Source organism: Gavia stellata, chromosome 3 (genome assembly GCF_030936135.1).
Source record: "Gavia stellata isolate bGavSte3 chromosome 3, bGavSte3.hap2, whole genome shotgun sequence".
Taxonomy (NCBI): Eukaryota; Metazoa; Chordata; class Aves; order Gaviiformes; family Gaviidae; genus Gavia; species Gavia stellata.
In genome coordinates this window covers 40,308,122-40,328,524 of record NC_082596.1, presented here as the reverse complement: position 1 = coordinate 40,328,524, position 20,403 = coordinate 40,308,122, and the positions used below count along the sequence as shown (strand labels likewise).

General features: G+C 38.0%; 1 protein-coding gene across 1 annotated transcript in view; it reads left to right on the top strand.

Moving 5' to 3' along the window:
* NKAIN3 (sodium/potassium transporting ATPase interacting 3) overlaps positions 1-20,403 on the top strand; it is a 358,032-nt gene that overhangs the window by 272,961 nt on the left and 64,668 nt on the right. The window contains exon 4 of the mRNA XM_059815480.1: positions 19,129-19,326. Coding sequence (XP_059671463.1) covers positions 19,129-19,326 — 198 coding nt within the window. The remainder of the gene's footprint in view (positions 1-19,128; positions 19,327-20,403) is intronic.

Here is a 20,403-nt window from a genome sequence, read left to right as displayed (position 1 = left end):
GTGATTGCTGATGGTGCTGATGGTATCTCCCTGCCTGGCTGGTACTGCTAATCTATTTTACGTTATCTTCTGCTTCAGGAAAAAAATCTTGCCTAAACTGAGAAGGAAGATGTTAATGATGACATTGCATCCAGCATTTTGTTTGCGACAACATCCTACTGATGATTCTGTCGATACAGATGGTGTCTGTCAGGTGCCACTTTTAGATATTTCTGAAGAACTGGAGGCACAAACAGACAGAGGGTGGGACAGATGCCACTCTTCATTGTACTTCTTTGGAAAGATCTTTAAAGAAAGTCCAAATAATCCTGCTGTAAATAGGTGGTTGAGGATTTCCTTCAAGGTTACAGACTCTTGTCATAAACCTACCCCACCTGTTTGCAACACTAAGAGTTTTTAAAAAAATACTTGAGAAGTGCATTACATATAGGAGATTCCATTAAGAGGGATTATTTTAGCTGATGGAATACAAAAAAAATTGCTCTGAATTAGTCTGACACCAAGATTTGGCAAAAGCGTAAGGTTGATGTGGAGCTACTTTTCCCCTTTCTTAGACAGTCAGCATGCACGTAAAAACTGAACCTAAGCAATTCATAATAAGCAGGGCTGCAATGACCTTGGACTACTAATCAACATTCTGAATGAAGCATGATTGCAGCTTTGGTATTTTACACAGTTTACAAAATCAAAGACTGAAATAGGAGAAATATTTGTGATATTTCCAATTTTATAATTTCAACAGATTTTCCCCATAAAAATTAGTGAAAATACTTCTCTAAATCCACCCTAATATCCTGAAAGCAAAAAAATAGGAAAACAGACTTCTCTGAACATGACAGGGATTAAATATTAACAAGATAATATTAGCATCACTCTGTATCTTTCCAGTCAGACACCTGGAATTATTCACGGCAATAGACAATGCTGTAAAATATGATGGCAGTAGTTATTTGACTGTAAGTCTAATGTGCAACAGTAAATCTCAGTCACAGGAGATTATTAAACATTTAATAATTACTCTATGGCTATAAATGATAATGGTGTTAATGCCTAGGACATGGCTGCTGCAGAAACTCTAATTACCCAAGTGATGCTGTCAGTATTTGTAACTGTTGGTGTTTCTTATTCTCTTATTATTGGCTTTTCCAGGCTAAAATCCAATGCCTAATTTCTGTTCTTCCCTGACTACCATATTCCCAAGGCCAAATTCTTTAGCAAGCTAAACATTCTTATCTGCATTCGCTTCAGTGAAGGTGCATCAATGCAATTCATTGCCCATTTTCTCTAGCAGAGAATCTAAGCTATGGGGGAAGGAACAGAAATATTCTAGAGAGACAAACTTTTTTCCCCCCTGTAGCATAGCATTAATTTTGAATTACGTTTTCTCTTCCTTTGTTGTTTATGTAATATGGGAGGGCTCGTAACTATTCATAACTTCTAAAAAGAGCCAAGTGTTGCAGATGAGTATACATGTATTATAAAAGGAGCTACTGTCCCATACTGCCACAGCCTCATGTCATGTTTTGGAGCAGTAATTCCCATGACTATATATTTTGTTTGCATATTGTACCATGGTAGAAAATAAATTCTTTGATTTATTTACAGAAGAACACTTTTAAAATACTGTGAGTTGTAGTAGATAATAGTTGTTTTCATTTACTCTTGTTTACTTCTTTAGGTATGAAAAATGCACAGAAAAAGCACCTAGTCTTTGGCAAAATTTAAAGGACCAAAGATTGGGATAGGAATAGCAATCCAGCATGGTGGCTGACTTGGGGATGAGTAAGGTCTGGAAGACAAGGACAAGTTTTAACACAGGATGTGGAAATTTAAGCGAGACAGAAGGAAAAGTAATGCAGCTGGAGTGAAACTTTAGCTCCAGTGGAATCAACAGAGAAACATATGTTGGTTTCAGTAGACCAGCATTTCACCAGATGTGATTCAGGCAATTTTTGCAGCTGTTTTCTGTACAGATCAAAGTATGCAAAATGGACTATATCATGAAAATAGAGCAATAAAGAATAAATTATTCATATCTGCTGAAGTAACAGCTAGAACAAGACAAAAATCTAAAAAAATATAATGATACACAAAGTCCAGATGGTTTCTTTAGGATGATACACATGGCTTTAAGTAGAAGTAATGGTGAGGAATTGAAAGAAATTATAATGAAAGTGAGTATCACAAAAAACTTCTAAGAGTTAAACTGGGAACTGTCTTCTGATGACTTCCCTGCTTCATATTGGGGAGGGAAGGGTGTTAGCTGTTATGTAGAGCTCAACAAGATCAGTCCTAAGCGATTTCATTTGCTTGTATGCTTTCTCTCTTCTCTCACTTGTCAGTTCCTCCTGGTCATGACAGACCAGAAATCTGGTGGAGTATTTTTCAGACTTTTTTAAGACTTTGCCTCTTACCTTCAGAGCGTGCAACTTCTTTTTTTTCTCCTACTATGAAATTTTTTTACTTTCTCATCTGAAATTTAAGTCACATACTCTTTAGGATAGCAACCACTGTATACAGGTTTTAGAGTGAGTTTCCTAGTTTCCTATTCTCTCTTCCTTAGATCACCAGTTTGTATCTGGTTGTTTATTTACAGCCTTTCCTCTTTTTTTTAAGCATGTTTCCTCTCAAACCCTTGGTTGGACTTTTCTCGCTTTTCCCACATATCTTTAGGTATCAAAAAGGGAAATAAAACCTACCAATTCCCCTTGGTTGGGAACACGTACAAAAGAGCTGTGACCTGTTTTCTTGAGAAGCTCCCTTGTCTCTTTTCAAGACACCTTCTCTCACTCTTTTTGGGAGCCCTCCTCAGCCCAGTCTTCAAACATTCTCCACTGCCCATAAAACTCAGTGACAACGTGCTTTTTTGCTGCTTGTTCTTACTGCAGCAATCCAGGTTGGCCAGCGGGGTGGACTTCCTCTCACGGTCTTTGATCAACCGGTAGCAGTTTCTAGGATTTTAAACCTCTTGCCTCATGCAAGCTGTCTCTTTTGTTTCAACTTAGCTTCCTCTTACAGAATCTTCTTGTAAGTCCAGCACCCCTGGACATCCTGCCTGAATGCAGCGGGCATGAAAAGGTCAGTCTGTGCCTCTCAGTTTCAGTGGGGCAACCTTTATTTTTTTCTTCTTTTTCCTTTTAAAGGGTACATACTATCTTTTGATACTTTGAAAACAGTTCACAATTTCTCATGGCCATTGTCCTGAAAACATAGTAATTTCATTGCTTGACAGCATTCAATCATAGCACTGTTGAAACCCTAGTAAATATGCAATATAAGTAGTTGTATGAGCAGTAGAAGTAATGATGCCTTGTTTTATTTTTGTGCATTGGCGTCGATTTCCCTCATTATTTCTCTGGTATCAGAAAAAGGCAAACTTTCCCTAGCGTCCTTCTCCTTTTCCTGGTTTCTTACTTTAATGAAATCTTTAGGAAAGTTAATGTACTTGAGACCTTTCCCCATTTGCAAATGCGTTAAAATGCCCTGAGGGGATTGAGAGACAGACACATGTACATGCTGAGATGCTATGAGCTTTCTTTCTTTAGGAAACCAGACTAAAACCAGATAGGATCAGCCTAAGAAGCATACCTTATTTATTATACACATGTGAGTATTGGCCATTCAAGACTGATAGGTCCAACATTTCTCACTAGGAATGTACTGCAAATGATCAGTTGACCTGAGTCGGACAGTCTGCACAATGTATGTTTGATGACGAGTTCCTTCTGCACATGAGCTGCAGTCATTTGTTTAGGATTTCCAGAAACTTGGTACATCACTATCCGAATTTAATAGATTGCCACCCAAAGGAGTACTTCATCCAAGCATATTGGTGAAGCTGTTAGGTACAGATTAAACAGGCTTTCTCATTTCATTAAAAGTGTCTGGAAGGACCATATGCAAAGAAAGTCTTTAGTGGGCTTTGAGTCACACCAGCGGTGTGGGCCAATTGTAATTTTGTTAGGGCCCTTTATATGACATTTGCAGGGTAATTTACTCTAGATAGACCATTTTACAGTTTACAGGAAGTAAAGGCTTGGGCTAAACAGCAATACTACTACAAGAGATGGGGTGAAATCTTAGTTTTAATTAAATTATGGAAATGGTATAGTCACCATCATGGTCATTATTATGGTTTATATTACGAAGCTTCCTTATACCGTTATGGTTTATTCTCCATACTGTAGCACAATAAGAAAGACTATCAAAATGCCTTTATAACATAATTGTTTCTATGGCAGTGGAAGTAATGCCAATTTAACTATATTGATTTAGCTGAAATAGTACCAATCTGTGACCAGGCTTTGGCTGTGGCAATTTGTGTGATTTACTTCTGTATTATTTATCATGCTGTGTTAATAGGGATTTTTTGTTTTGCCTGGATTTGGGCTATTTTTTTGCTTTTCATTCATGAGTTAGCACAATCTACAGGAGTAAAGTTCTTTTAGAGATTAAAGGTTATCCAAAGAATCATCTGTGCCAGCATTTAAAGTGAGCAGGAGCAAACCTCCTTTGTTTAGAGCTGTTTTCTCTTTTTTTCTTTAGTAAGAGGACTCCGAAGAATTTATTCTACAGACGTGATCCATGTATAAAGTTTTTCAGGGTTTTATGATTTTTATTTCAGGGGAAACAAATTGCTTGCTTTCTTAGAAATCAGGTGTTTTGTAGAAGGCTGTCTCTTTTTTTTCTTTTCTCACTCTTTCTTGTCCTTTCTAAGACACATACCTTAAAATTAAAAAAGTTGTGGGAAGGATTGTACTTTAATTGAGTCTAAATCATATAGTAGAGGTCATCTCCCCACTTCTAAGAAAGCGTACCTTTCACAGAAGTAATCAGTTAAGCTAATCATAGCTATTGAAACATCCTTTTGCTGACAAGTCCATTTGTATAACCTTGTTAAGGTAATCACAATAACTTTTTTATTCTATCACAGCATTATTGACTTTACCTGACAAATAAGACTAACACAATTTTTGAAGAACAAAGATGTTTTCCCCAAATCATAGTAAAGTGAGTTTAAAAAAAAAAAAAAAAAAGAAGAAAAAGACAGTTATGCCTCCATGAATCATAATGCTAACGTTAAGAGTTTCCCTCATTTGTACTGATATTTCATTCCTCTCATTATATAGTATCACCTGAATGTGCTCCATTCTGGAAGTACATTCCAATAAAGCTCATTTTGGGATATAAGGGGGTATCATTTCATGACAGAGCCTTGCAGTTCAGTTGTTTCCTTTCTGCCAGCCACTTCTTAAAATTACTTAGCATGTGTAAACATGTTAACACCATAATCTGTTTATGACATTTAGATATTGTTTCCTACTTTTGTCAATCTCTCATCACGTATTTTTAATGTTGAATTAAGAATAGTCATCCACATTTTGGAAGTAGTTAATCTGAGTAACAATGAAGTCTCACTTTTGACTTAGGAATTTAAGGGTGACCTTAGAAGATATTACTGACTCACAATGACTTCAGGACTTGCTCATTCTGCTATCAAACAGGAGAGGTAGCCATATACACTTACATAAACTGTGTTTATTGGAACATCAATCAGTGGAATTATTTCATAGAAGCATAGAATCACAGGATGGTTTGTGTTGGAAGAGACATTTAAAGATCATGTAGTCCAACGCCCCGGCCATGGGCAGGGACACCTGTCACTAATCAGGTTGCTCAAAGCCCTGTCCAACCTGAGCTTCAACACTTCCAGTGATGGGGCATCCACAACTTCTGGGCAACCTGTTCCAGTGTCAAATTCCAAGCTATGCCAACAGAGCATCCAATCCACTGTCCTGTTTCAGAAAAGAAAGTGGAGCAGTATGGTTGATTATAGGATTAGGATTTCTTTTACAGAAATATCATGTTTCATGGCTTCCAGCACTCAGCAGCCCACAATACTTCCAACAGGGAGAATTTGCTGGAAAGTGAATGGCAACTGTGGACTTACAGATATGAACTGCAGCCCACAGATTCTACCTCTCTGAAATATAGTGCAGTAAAGTTAGCATGATCTTACAGGACTTGTGCTTTCTGAACTATACCAGTAAAAATAATTACATCTTCTATTTTCTTTTTCTCCCAAGTAGAAGCTGAATTTAATAAAGTGTAACAAGTTAATTGTGAAGTTTTTGGAATCTTCTGAAAACCAGGTAGCTTTTATTGATAAGTTTTTTTAAAAGAAACTGTAACTAGACCATTAACTTCAGGTTAGAGAGTTCAGCAAAATCATATGAAGGGGCATTTTAAAGGTGACATCTTAAACATTTAATTTTTTGTTTCAAATTTTGAACCCATTTGAGATAATGACTTTATAAAATCATGTGAAATAATGGTAATATTTCTGTAGTTCTGTAAGAAAAAGACCAGTAGCAGAATTATACAGTAACATATTCTAGATGATATTTAAAGCTGTGAAATTAGATCAGATCTCTCCTTAGAAATCCTCTTTTTCATGAGTTTCTAACTAGGCCATATTCTTTGTTCAGAGATAAACCTTGAGACATATGGTCTTTTTATTACTGGTTTTTAGTACTCTTAGTGTGGAAGTGCATTTTCAGCTGAAAAATTGCTTCCCTCTCAATGCATTTAAAATGAAACAGAATGTGAACATTCAGGGGTTTTTGTTTGGGTTGTTTTTTTTTCCATTAGGTTATTTAAATTTTCCGTGTTCAGGTCATTAGTCTTTACTGTGTAATATTTGCTTTTCTTGTTGCCAAGAGATAAATTCAGAAAAAATAACTTCAGTTTTTAAAAGAATTGTGAAGTTCAGATGCCTGCAGATGCTTACCTTGTTTTCTAACTGGCAAAAAGAAGTGCTCCCTCCCCACAATGTTCTGCATGCTGTGCAAAGACATACCTGATTACAATATGTGCATGACTTAATGCCCTCCTTGTATTTGCATGAGTAAGTGTATTTTTTAAAAAAGAAAATAGCAAGTTGGCAAAATCTATTTTGATTCCAAACAGGAGAGCAAAGTTCAGTGGAGGGCAGTGAAGGTGTATCTATTTTGATTGAGAATTATAATGTTATATCAGTACCTCTAAAAATTATAACATATGAAATTGTTTATATTTCAGTCTTAAGTATTTTGTCTGTGTAAGACAATAGGAGTACATTTGTATATAGGCATGGGTGCTGTCCTTGTATAATTAATAAGATTGTGAATGTTCCAAAAAGCAAGACATTATCTAAATAGCTTCTAAATAGCTGCAGAAGATTTCACTATCTATCTCAGTTGCTCAGCCAAACCCTTTTACAGAAATTGCACAGCAGATACATCATCTGAGTGACCCCTACCCTGCAATCAGTTTGCCTGTTCCTATTGGGAGAACAGACTTCAAGAAAACCATGCCCTGTGATGGGACCTCATCCAGGGAACAGTGGTACGTAATCACAAAGTAAGTTTCCACTCAGCATTAAGAGGTTCTTGAAAGGTGTGCATGTCGATGTGCCTTTACAGCTGCCCAGCTGTAGCTATCCTGTCATCTCAGATCCTTCTCTTTTAGACTGAAGTGGGGTGGGCTTCCCTGTCCCAGAGTTAGGTGGAAAGCGATCTAATTTAAAGCTTTCTGAAGTTCCTGAGGGTCTGTACTACCAATGGCCACTCGGCTGTATCACTACTATGCAACTCAGATTTAAAACCAAATCCATGAACGTGTGGATGTTAAGACTTGCAATGCTATAGATGTGAAGACATGAGAATTATCGAGATGTACCAAGCTGGGGGTAGCATTTGGCGAGACTTTTCCCATCGTGTTTCCTCATCCCTAGCCCTGTTAGACAACATCCAAATACACCGTACTGAGGTGACTTTCTTGGGCAGGCCTGATTTCTGTTCTTCTTCCCTACACCTGCTGCCACCTGAGCTGGCGCTGCTTTGGTGCCCACAGACCTGCAGCCTGCGCCCAACCGGCAAGCAATTAAAGCTGACCCATCCCCTCTCACCCAGCCAGCCCTCAGCAGTGCTTTAAGAAGCAAAACTGTTGTTCAGTCTCTGGCTCTAAGAAGAGACAGTTAATGAAAGAGCAGCAGGGAAGTCTGTGAGGGTCGGGGAGCCATAAGAGGCAGGAAACTTTCTCCCATCCTACTTAATATATCCACATCTCAAAATTTCCCTGCTTTATCCTATCTACTGTTTCCCCCCAGACATACTTAACACTGAATTTGTCTGTATCTTTGCTATTTAGCACACACATATTAGCTGGCTACAAGTGAGGAATAAGCTAAATGTAAACAACATCATCTACTCTCTTCATGCGCCTCTTCCTCTCCCAGAGGCTGAAAGGGAAATTCACCTTTAAAAACATATTCTTTAAACAGCAGCAGTTGCACCTGAGAGTAACATTAACATCCACTACAGTTACCTGTGGACTGTTTTCACAGACTTAACCAGAGTTTTACAGCAAAATGCCATGTGTTTGTTCAAGGAAACCTTCCTCTATGCATCATTGCGCTACACAACTCTGTACAGGACATACTATACTGAAAAGAAATTCTGTACAATCGTCAAGGTGTATACAATTAAACTAGTAAGGATTTACTCGTATGTTCTTACCTTTCTCATCCTTTTCCTCTCATATCTTTTGTATGGACTTTCTTGCTGTCCCTAATACAGCAAATATATGTAGATCCCTCGTGTCAATGGGATGCTTGTTGAAATTAAGTAACATGCATGCATGCATGCTTGCTGAATCAACTCCGTAGCTTTGTAGACCTCTCAGACTTTCAGCTGCCTTCTGAATTCACACCGACATCCTCATATCACTGCTTGTAAAACCAGTTTTAAAAATAAAAGCACTTACAAAGTGAAAGTGCTAGTTATAGTAGTAATTACTATTATTTACTGTAAAGATCAGTGATCTCAGAAGTGTATTGGATTTTGTAGGTACTCAGCAGCTTGCAGAAAAAGGCCTCATATTGGCAATGTTTTGATTTTTTTTCCTCAGGCAAACTGAAAATTCTTTTTCTATTATATTTGAGGAAGCTCTTTACATAGTAGTCTTGATTTTCTACATTCAGCAAGCATGTAAACTGATGTTAATTTTATTTGGCCTTTTACAGTTGTGTCCTGCTGTCATTCATAACTCTATCAGCCTATCTAAAAGTTGATTATTGTTCTTCCCTTTGTCTGTTAATATTATTTCAAATTTGACAGTGAAACGAAACTGTCATTTCAAACATCAGTATGCTCTTCTATCTTTGCAGTGGTCTCATTTTGTTCTTATTTATTAGAGTAGGATGTATTAAAAATTGCATGATGAAGGATTACAGACAAGCCTGTGATGTTAAAGAGTGAACGGATCATTAGGCTTCTCAGTGGCTTTATTCATTTCTTATAGTGACCAGATGTATATAACATCTGTTAACAGGACCATTAAGTAATCCACCTAGACTTGAAGTTCTTAACAGAGCCTTTTATAGTTCCCTCTTGAATTAAAAACACATTTCTGGGGAACATATTCAACCACTTTGATTAAAGGAACTTTTGTGAGAAATTTCTTCAGAATGAAAAAAATATAAGTAGACTTAGCACATCACTGATTTCTTTTGGCAAGACAAACATGAAATTATCCAAAAGTTACTGGACACCATCAGATCCTTCTGATTAAGTTCATCAAAACAACATCAGAAGTTTGATTATGATAAGTGTAGACCAAATGAAAACTCTCTTTTGTGTGAATGTCTGTGAGAGTTATTGAGGTTTGGAGGTGGATTAGGCTGCAAATGAAATTAATCTAATTAAGGCCAGGGTGCAATGCATTGCTGAAGGAGATTGTTAATGCTGCCTTCTTTGACCACAGTTGACAGCTGTTCCCAGGAAAGCAGTGTTGAGTCATTAATTTGTACAGGTACATATAATATATGTATACTTCTTTTATACATTTAAATAAATATATAAATATATGCATACTGCCTGTACATAAATAAAATACAAAGAATGCATGTTTTTATATATTTACATAAATACATAAAATGTTTTAAGGAACCTAAAATGTGAACTAACACCTATAGTCAATCTGAAATGACTAATTAAATAAATCATATTAACTGAGCTCTGCTACTGCAGATTCCTTTTTCCACAGTCATCGGTGTTTCTTTTCCTCTGCTAGGAAAGGGAGGATTTCAAATTTCATCATCTGAACTTGAAGTTTCTATAGGGGCTGTCTATGTTTTTTTTAAAATGTGTATCAAATTCATTTTGGAGACTGTCATTGCTCCAGCAGAATGCAAGCGTGGCCTGTGATTAAAGAATTGCTCTGCTAAAGCAATGTTCATTGGCAAACAGCACCACAAAACTTGAGGGACTGGCAAAAATATGATGACCTGGTATCAGAGACAAGAAATATAGAAACAAAAGTGTCGTGAGGAAGTTTATGTTTCTAGGAGCATCTTGTGCTTCATTGAAAAGAACATAATAAGAAAATAGACCCCTAGAAGTTCAATACACTTCTGCTGCTTATTGTTTCATGTCTCATTCTGTATTCTGAGTCTTCAGGAGGGCTTCAGCAGTGCAATCTGTTGGTGGCAGACAGTTTTATTCAATGAGCTATATAGGACTTCACTCAAAAGATGCAGTGAAATAGCACAGCTTTCTGGTTGCCCTTTGGACACACCTTAAAATAAAAAACAGGATCTCTCGACAGAAGTTCCAATAAATCATGTGGTTTGATTCAAATATCAATAAAATTGGATATTCCTTATGACCTCTGACTTTCAAGCTTCTAAGGTGCACTTAAGTCATTCCTTTTGATCAGAGTTAAAAAATAGTTGATCCTTTCGTATACCTTGAAGGATCCATGATCATCTGAGATGGGGGACTATAGCATATGGTGCCCTGGAGAGCCATGATCTGAACCGGTGATGCAGATGCTTCCCATCTAGATTCCAGGAGCTCAGCTTTAAGAAAAACAGCAAATAATGCAAGTTACAGCCCAGACTGGAAGTGCCTAGCAATAGGGCTCATGATTTTCAAAGCTTTTACTCTTCAGCTCATTTTCTTGTAACAAGCCAAACTTCTTATTGTAATCTCCTGTCCCTGGGAATGGAGGCTTTAACAAAAATGCTGAACATAACCAGACTTGCCATAAAACAACAAAAGTTGGCAATATTGTGAGCAATTGCATTGCTTCGAGCAAGCAGAGCAGAAAACACAACAGCAGTTGCTTAAGCTGGCCTATTAATCTTTAGAAGTGTTCCTGGATGCAGGTAGGAACATTCTGGTTAGTCTCAAAAGAGGGAGTTATTTTTCTGGTCAGAAATTTTAACATTCAGGTGAGTTTTCAAAAGTCTTTTTATGGTGCTTTTTAATGTCACTGGAGTCTGGTACAGACCCTCAAATTTAGGACCAACTCTTTTGTGCATTTCTCTCCAGCATAGCATTTATCTCCTTATATAGCAAGAGACGTTATGGTATTCTTATAGCTGGGACAGAGAGACAGAGCCCAAAACCCACCAGAAATGAAGGAAATTATTAAAATTAACTGTACTATTATTGCAACACTGTATTCTTAATCATGCCTTTATTCCCATGCTTTGTCTTTGTTCACAACCACTGTGCACAAAATACAGTTATTGGATAATAAGGAAGTTGATATCCTGTTTTGGCTAGGGCTACATTACATGTGTTCTTGTTACGGGATTATGGATGTGGCTTGTTGAGAAATGTATCTCTATTTGAATGTATTTAGTAAATTGATGGTTGGACTGTAACATTCAGGTGTTATCATACAATTAAGGGTCAGGGTGGTTGTGAGGGGTTGGTCACATTAGGGTGTCCATGGTACAAAGAGGACAGAGAACTACAGGGAAGAAGTTTTAGCATGATCAAGCATGGCCAGACCTGTCCATTTTACGTGTTGAAATCCAGCCCCCATCAACATTGCAAGAGTCCTCTCAACAGGTATGTACTTCCTTAACCAATGTATTTGTTGAATGCTTGGAGACTGCATACAGTGGTGAGGTACTCAGGCACATGAGTCTGATCCTTTCTGCTTTGGGTGTCAACAAATAAAATAATACAAAATAGTGTGGCAAGAGCTTTCTATAGCGATTTGATGCAGTTTGTTTTTGAGGGAAGGTATGTTGCTGGCAATTTTAATTTTGTGATATTTCAAATGTATGCATGCACAACTCCATAGGGATCTCAACAATTTCATTCAAAAACCACAGAAAAAAAGATAGGTTAAAATGTTCTTGCTCAGACTCAAAACTGCTTTACATTATAAAGTCCTTCTTCAAATGTTCATAGTTTTATGAACGTTTTGGACAGAATTTTTTTATGGCCCATAATTGGAAATTTTTCACTTTTTTTTTTATACCAAGCCTTTTTCAAGCCTTCTTTTACCTTTCCTGGCCCTTTGCCCTGAAAAGCTTTCCTACAGCATCTGTTCTGGTGGCTATACATGGCCTGCCAATGATGTTTCTTGTTCTTCACTATTATAGTTACTTTTTGGTCTTGATTCTTGGTTTCAGTCAAAATCAGATATGGCTTGAGTGAGGGACACACCAACCTGCACAAACCCTTGACTTCACACAAACCCTTATCCTATTCCCAGTCTTCAAAACTGAAAGCAGTGCTGACAGTTTGCCCTCACTCCAAACCTGTGTTGTCTCATACCTCTGGATCATCAGAGCGAATAGGTGAGAGCAATTTTCAGACTAAGCGCTCGGCTTAATCACATAACAAAGACTCCATCGGTGCACAAGAGCTTTTCTGGGTAGTCATGACTTCTTTGTGCTCATGTTGAACTTCCTATGACAAGTGATGAGTAAGGCTCATATTGAAACAATCACCTGTCTCATGCCATTTTTTCCTTTGGGCTTGGCCCTTATTTCTGCCATACTGTGTTACCTCTCTGTGCTGTTTCTCAGACAGAGAGACTGCCACAAAAGGGAGACTGCCACAAAAGGGAGACTGCCACAAAAGGGAGGTAGACAAAGGAAAAGGCGTAAACCATGGAGCTGGGATTTGAGCGTGGATCTGAATATTGCCAAAAGTCAGCGTTCATCTTTAAGGGCAATAAGTTTCAGAAAACAGGCCCTTGCTGGTTCTTATGACTTTTGTGACTAATACCAACACTGCATGAAGAAGACAGCAGTATGCTTCTCTTTTTGACTTCTTGCCTTCTGGCTTTCTAAAGACATTCCACTTTGCTAGTAAGTTCAGTAAATCTAATTTTAAAATTTCCTGGTTTGCAAGGCAGGAGACAGATCCCTGAGCATGTGGCAAATTAAACAACGCAGAGGAACTATTTTTATCATTTAGGTAGATCATCTGCCTGTTTTTCAAATAAGTTTCAAAAAATTCTTTGTTCACTTTTAAAAAATAAAATCTGTCAACACCCTCTGTAGCCCAGGGAGTAAAAGAAGTGAAAGAAAGAGAAGACAGTACTAACTTATACATCTATTTTTTGGGGGTGGGTAGGGGTAAGGGGTGGCATGTAGTCAAATGCCTAACAAGTGTTGTAGTGTGGATTGATTGGAAAAAAAATAGATTGAATCACTGTAACTTTCTAACAGTAGTTGTGCCTGATACAGAAATCCTTTCCTGTAGTCATGGTCTGATGTCATGGTTACAGAATTTGCTCAATCTGTGAACCTCTAATCTCACTGAATGAGAACCATGAACGTCTAACCTTACCCCCCAGAATGACTTTTCCTTTTTACCTGTCTTAACCACTCTCAGGCCATGATGCTGGGGTTACCTCTTCGTCTATGTCTGAAGATCTTGATATTGTGAATTTTCTCTTTTAGTTGTAATTAATTTATGTGTATCACATTGTCCCTCTGGTCTAGTGTGCATTGGGTGTGCTACCACAAAGAGATGCATTTGCTAGGTCCAGTCTATCAGACAGTTCAGACAGCTGAATAGTCCCAATAGAGTCAAACCAGAAGCTTCAGTTTAAGAATGCTTTTCAAGTAATCTCTTCACCAGAGTGCTCAGAATGAGGACGAGATATTGACTATTATATTTTCAGCAGCCACCGCAACCTAGAGAGTTTGCCCGGAAACAGCATGGGTCATTGTTCCACCGCATTAGCAGCAATGTCACAATTATTGAGTGGGCTACCTTTGATCTCTAGCTCATGGGGCAGGTAAAAGTCATCTGTGTAACACTGAATCAAGAGTTCAAATGAAAAACAAACAGAAAAAAAATTGAGTCAAGAGTCAATATTCAAAAATTATCATCCCAATCAAGACAGCATGGGAGCTAGTGACAGAAGTTTCCGTATTTGCCAATGGACTTCAGTATTATCTGCCCAGGCCTTCAAAACCAATTTGTTCAGCAGCAGTGAGAGGAGATGGAACGTAACTGGTCACACACAGAGCAAGCTGGGATCAGAACCTGTGGTTTCAGGAAATAACAGGGTAGAAAACTAAGGTTATACTGCCAATGGAGGTCTTTGGCTAATAGCTGATGCTCATACTTCAAAGTATGTCTACAATTAGAGCAGGTTTTGTTAATGCTGGAACACATCATTTGTATCTAATGAGGATTAATGTTTCCTTGAAATTAGGTACTAAGGAATGTGAGTGTCCCTTGTCCATGCCAACACCACTGAATCTTAACTGCAGGCTTAATTGGGTGTAGGGAATGACAAGGAAATGTACTGTTTTTTTCCTAGCATCATGCATATTATCTTTTATTATCTATTGACCAGATGTTTATTTGAAAATCTTTTCTCCTCACAAAAACAGAAACTGGGTAACAAGTCAGAACTATGGCATCCTTGTTACTCTTAGGAAATTCTATGGGAATGCTAATTGCCTCAGTCTAATTAATGTTCATTTATAATAAGCATTATACTATGTATCAATATAATAAAAAGTGTTAGGAAGGGCTAGGTGCCACACAAGCAACAATAAAGTCAAGATCACTAACATTATGCTTTGCCAGGCCTCTGTGCTCTTGCACCTTTCTGTGAAAAGTGTTGACTGCTGTCTCATGGAGGAAAAAGTGCTTCTCCATCCTACTCAACACACTGTCTTTCTTACAGTTTTCCTGAGAGTGTGTTTTTCAGATACTCTCAAGGAATGAAAGAAATATAAAATAGCATGTCATAAAGCAGAAACACACAGTGAAAAAAAGTATTTCTGCAATGCGTAATCATCATGTCACAGGATTGTATTTGTTTGTTATACAAGGCAATCTTGGTGTGTTGTTTTTCTCCCCGCAGTTTTAGTCTTTTTGTCTTTGCATCTGGTGATTTTAGTTAGTCTTAATTTCTCATTAAATTTTGTGGTGTTGTTATAGGCACTGTATATAAAGTATAAACAAATAAATGAAAGAACATTATCTTTATTATTGCCCTTTAGTTTTAAAATAAACTCTGTTATGCTATTTTCTGTTAAAATTTATCTAGATTCAACACCTAAAAGTAGAATCATAAAATCACAGAACGGTTTGGATCAGAAGGGACCTTCAAAGATCACTTAGGCCAACCATCACTTAGGACATCTTTCACTAGATTAGGTTGCTCAAAGCCCTGCCCAGTAGAAAATGTCCACTTGAAACCAAATGTAGAATTTAAGCAGATATAATAAAATTAAACATTATCTCTAAGCACTTAGAAAACAGTATTATTGGGACTTAAAGGGATTACATCTCACCTAAAAGAAAATATCTGCCGTAGCAATGATTTCCAATAATGATCAAAATTAATCCTTGGGCTGACAGCCAACACAGAGCTTAAAAAGCTGTAGACAGTTAAGTAGGACTCTACTCCAGTAGAAGTGTGATTATTGGGCTGATCCTATGCTCAGGAGCAAAATTCTTACCGCAGATGGGAATATTGCTTCAGGGCTGAGTGAAAAAGGGAAGAGTAGGACATGGGATTACCTTCCCTGTGTCACTTCCATAAGTCCCACATGATTTTCCTGGAAGTCCTATTATTTGTGTTCTGCCCATTCTTTATTTACGGCATCTGTCTGAGAGGTTACCAGCTGAGGAAGTATAGTTCACCTGCTGATGTATGGAATTAAGATCAAGGTATATGTTATAAGTCTGAAGCTCAGAAGACAGCAATTTGCCACCCATGATTGAAATTTCAATTGTTAAATGAATTCCAAAGAGACTGCTTGATGTCTTTTTTACAGAGCCTGAAACTGAGTTTCTTGCTATGAAGCAGCAGCATTCTTCTGTAAGAAATAAGCAGTTTACATTATATCACCTGCTGAAGATAAAGCAATTTATACGCATTTGCTTAATGATTGCTTGTGACATTGAAAAGCAGTACATGATCTATTGAAAAACTTCAAGTATCTGCTCGTACTTTCTGAAAGAATTCTTAACTGTCATTAAACATACAACTGAGAATAAGTCACTTGGGCAGCAGCTTTTCCACCATGCACAGGGTTTCCAAGCACTGAGTTCACAAAGACTGAAACACTCTCAGAAGTTCACTGATAGTTAAAACCTGTACACCCAGGCAAAGGGTTTTTGAATTTTCTGAACTTCTGTAAATGATGATAAAGATACAGGTTATTTTTTTAATGCCTGGCACATTCAACTCATTTTATGGATTAAGAATCTGCAAGAAGTTAGAGAGGATTGTGCTTCAGACACTAAAAAAAAAAGAATTGATTTTTGTCAGGCTTTCTTTTATTGATTGGCAGCTTAACATTTATCAGCTCAAACAGCTTACAGCTGCCATTTTGTGAAGTGATATTTTAGAGGTCAAGCTAATGCACCAGGTGGTTTTGTTTGCATTTCTAAAACTGATCTTTGCTGGGCAATCATTATCCACTTTTACCCGCTTTGAGGACGCAGGATGTAATACACATAGTGAAAAGTAATTATGAAAAGCTCTTCTCCCAGCTTTTATTCATAATTTCTGAATAATATTTTTTTTAAAAAAGGAGCAAGTGCTGTGATGACATCTCTTTTGTTTTTAATCAAAGAATTTTAACTATAATATTGCTGTTCCCTTCTCTCACTGCATCACCAGCAGCCTTGAAATGTGGACATGATCACCTAGTTAAGCATCTCTAAACATGTCCATCAAGTTAAACAATTTTTATAATCACCCCAACAGCCAAACATAACAGTATTCCAGAAATGAAAGATTTTATTTATAAGAGAAGTTTGTACTGACCACATGCCAAATTCTTACATTTTAAATGTGTCGGCAACATTTATCAAGCTGTTTCCCTATGCAATTTTACCATTTTTCTTTGCCATTGGCTGTGAACCAGCCAAGCACAAACACTGAAACAGGGCATAGTAATCAAAACTTAAAGACAAAAAAAAAAAGGAAAACAAAAACCCCAAGAGGGAAGAAAGCTGTGACACCACCACCACGGACATCAAAATTTATTCCCACAGTTGTGATAACAAAGCATTACCTTGCAATATTTAATACACACTAACCCACATGGCAAATCCATATTCCTACTCAACAGAGAGTTACTGAAATAGGTAAGAGTGAATATGTATGTGCTGCTTGACGGATGGCATTTCTTACAGTTGACAATTGTTAAAAGCACTTGATAACACTGTGCAATCTCTGGCATTGTACGGAGAAAGCCTTGGCTGTTTCCTATGACTATATATTTATAATTATACTTTCATTAAACTGAATTGTCTGTCAGCTTCTGATTTCACAAGTCATTTTCATGTTTTCTAAACCGGTATCAAGGAATGACATGCAAAGTCAAAAGACAAACGCCTCATCAACTGTATACAATGCTCCAGCAAGTTTGCATTTTGAGGGTAAAGAAGTTATGGAGAACAAAGCAGTAAATCACAACGGCGGATTTCTTACTGCTAACCAGCAGTAACAGAGACTGGCAGGATGTAATTTACCCATTAATTTTCAGGTGTGGCCAGAATAAAGGCGATTAACAGAGGAAAATAACAGGAGGACTCCTTCTGCACTTGAATCTGCACTGAATGACCCTTTGGTCAGGGTGAAAGTAAACGGCCGCAGAAAGACTGACAGGACAAATTTTCAGAGTGGGATGCAAAGGGGGAATCAGTGTCATGGCAGCGGTGACAAACTGGCGTGTATGGAAACAGGGGTATTTTGTAGGCATATGGCTGACAATTTTGCACACTTTTTTTTACAACTACCTTGGAGTTGAGATGCGGAAACATTGAAACCTAAATCTGAATTAATTATTTAAAGTATCAGTATAACTAATCTTACATTAATCTCCAATGGGGAGGCTGGTTTTTGGCATTTGAATGGCATCCATTCAACTTCAGTGAATTTTACTTGAGCCTGACCTGAAGACCTAAATCTGTTGTTAATTCAGATGACTTTTCCTGACTGTACTTCATAGATAAGCTGTTAGAAAATCTTCAGTGTGTTAGTATGCTTGCCACTTTTCACTGCTCCACGTAAAAGTGGGATAACGTTAACTAAAATGCACAGACATTATATGTACTGTGTGGGCTACAACGCAGCCAGTGTGTGTTACGGTAGGTTTACGGCCTGATCGGACAAGCTGTCGTTGACGCTGAAAATAATTTGCACGAAGAGCAGTTATTGCGTGTATTTTAAACCCAGATCAGCTCACAGAAGCAGGTTCTTATCTAAAATGAGAAGATGGTAATCTGGATGGGGAGCAGAGGGGAGAAAAGAGAGCAGGGTGCTTGGCTGGAGACAAACTTTCATTTGAATCTTTGGCAGCTGAAACAGTCTGCCCGGCTGTGGTCCTACTTAAAATACTGGTTATAATTTATAGTTATTACTTTAAATAAATATGGTGGAAGTTTGTTTTAGGTTGTCTCCAGTACCATGGGGTAAAACTGTCTCTGTTACCTGTTAAAAAAATTAATTCTTAAGTGACATTCTAATCAAGTAACAGTGAAATTGCTTTTCAGGCTGTAAGTCCATGGAGACGCAGGATATGTGCTGTCTTTTGTACAGTACTGGGTACAACAGTTCTTCTGCCAGACAGAAGCTCCTATGCACAATTACAAAATAAACAATAAATGTTTGCAATTTCCTCTCTTCCCTTTAATGGCCTACTTTCATGTTAAAATTACTGGGGTGAGCGGGAAGGCAAGTTGTTTCTATCATTTTCCTTATAATAACTGAAAGCGTCTTTTATTCCCCTTGCTTCATCTTAAATAACACAAAGTTAGAGGTTTTCACACTTTTTCCCTCCCTGTCTCTTAGGAAACCGATCTCATGACCTTTAACATCTCAATGCACCGTTCTTGGTGGCGGGAACACGGGCCCGGCTGCATACGAAGGGTGGTGCGTCCTTCTGCCCCTGGCATCCTAGACGATTACTCCTACGTCTCCGTGACAGGCTGCATAATTGATTTCCAGTACCTAGAGGTCATTCACAGCGCTATCCAAATACTTCTCTCCGTAAGTTCCCGTTTCCTTTTGTACTCGGATCCCGGCATTCCTTTCGTATGCAGCCTGCTGCTGTTGGGTGTCTCTGTCATGAAAGCGCAATGTAGTAGTTGATGGATAGCAGCACAGATTTTTAATTGTATTTTGTATTAGAGAATGTTATTCACGTTATTAAAATGTGCACTGCTCTTCTCTTTCCTTATATCTCATAAAGCTCTGTAGAGGCGTAGTCCCCATTCCGGCCTTTGCTGAGACAGGTAAAAATTAACTCAAGTTCTTGGCTCTCATTCATTGAGACATGTACAGCAAAGGAGAGCAGTCTTGCCCAAATTAATTTGCCCAAACCTTTCTGAAGTTCGCAATCAATGATGGTATTTATTCAGCCCTGAATGTAAATATATTTTACATGATACGTGGCTAAGTTTCTTCCCAAAGTGAGATATGGATGTTACACTTGCAAAAGGTCAGAGAAGTATTAGGAATTAAAGTACTCATTTATATTTAACCATATTATTTGTTCTTTCCTGGGACTCTGCATTATCAGAATACTCTACCTCTGTGATCCACATTTTGTAGTTGCAATACCAGTCAAAAACTGCAAGTACAAGAAGTCATTATAAAAAGTCCGCGGTGCAGGGAAGCGCTGAGGCTGGATGAGTTGCTCTGGGAGCAGCACCCCAGTCTTGGCCACAGTCTTTCCTCAATCTGATGGCTCCTTCTGCTTGTGATTAACAGGTTGTTTGGCATGAGCTGCATGTGATCTCCTAGAAGCAGTAGTTCTTTCTCTACATAGCTCTGTGTAGCGCATAGCAACCGGCCCACCCCAAGTAGGTGCACATAGGTCTGATGTTTGGACCTATTCTGAGAACATAAATGCTCATGGGCTGTGGTCCTAACCATGGCCACCAGTGTCTTGTCAGACAGTGGGAGAAGAGATGCAGTCTGCAGTCCACACCTACTAGTCAGGTGAGCTGCCTGGTCTGAGCAACCAGAAAGGCTGGGTATTCCTGGTCTATTCAGTACTTCAAGCTGTTTTACTAACTCACTGGTAAATACTGCCGCTAGCAAAGTAAAAGAGATCTATAGCAT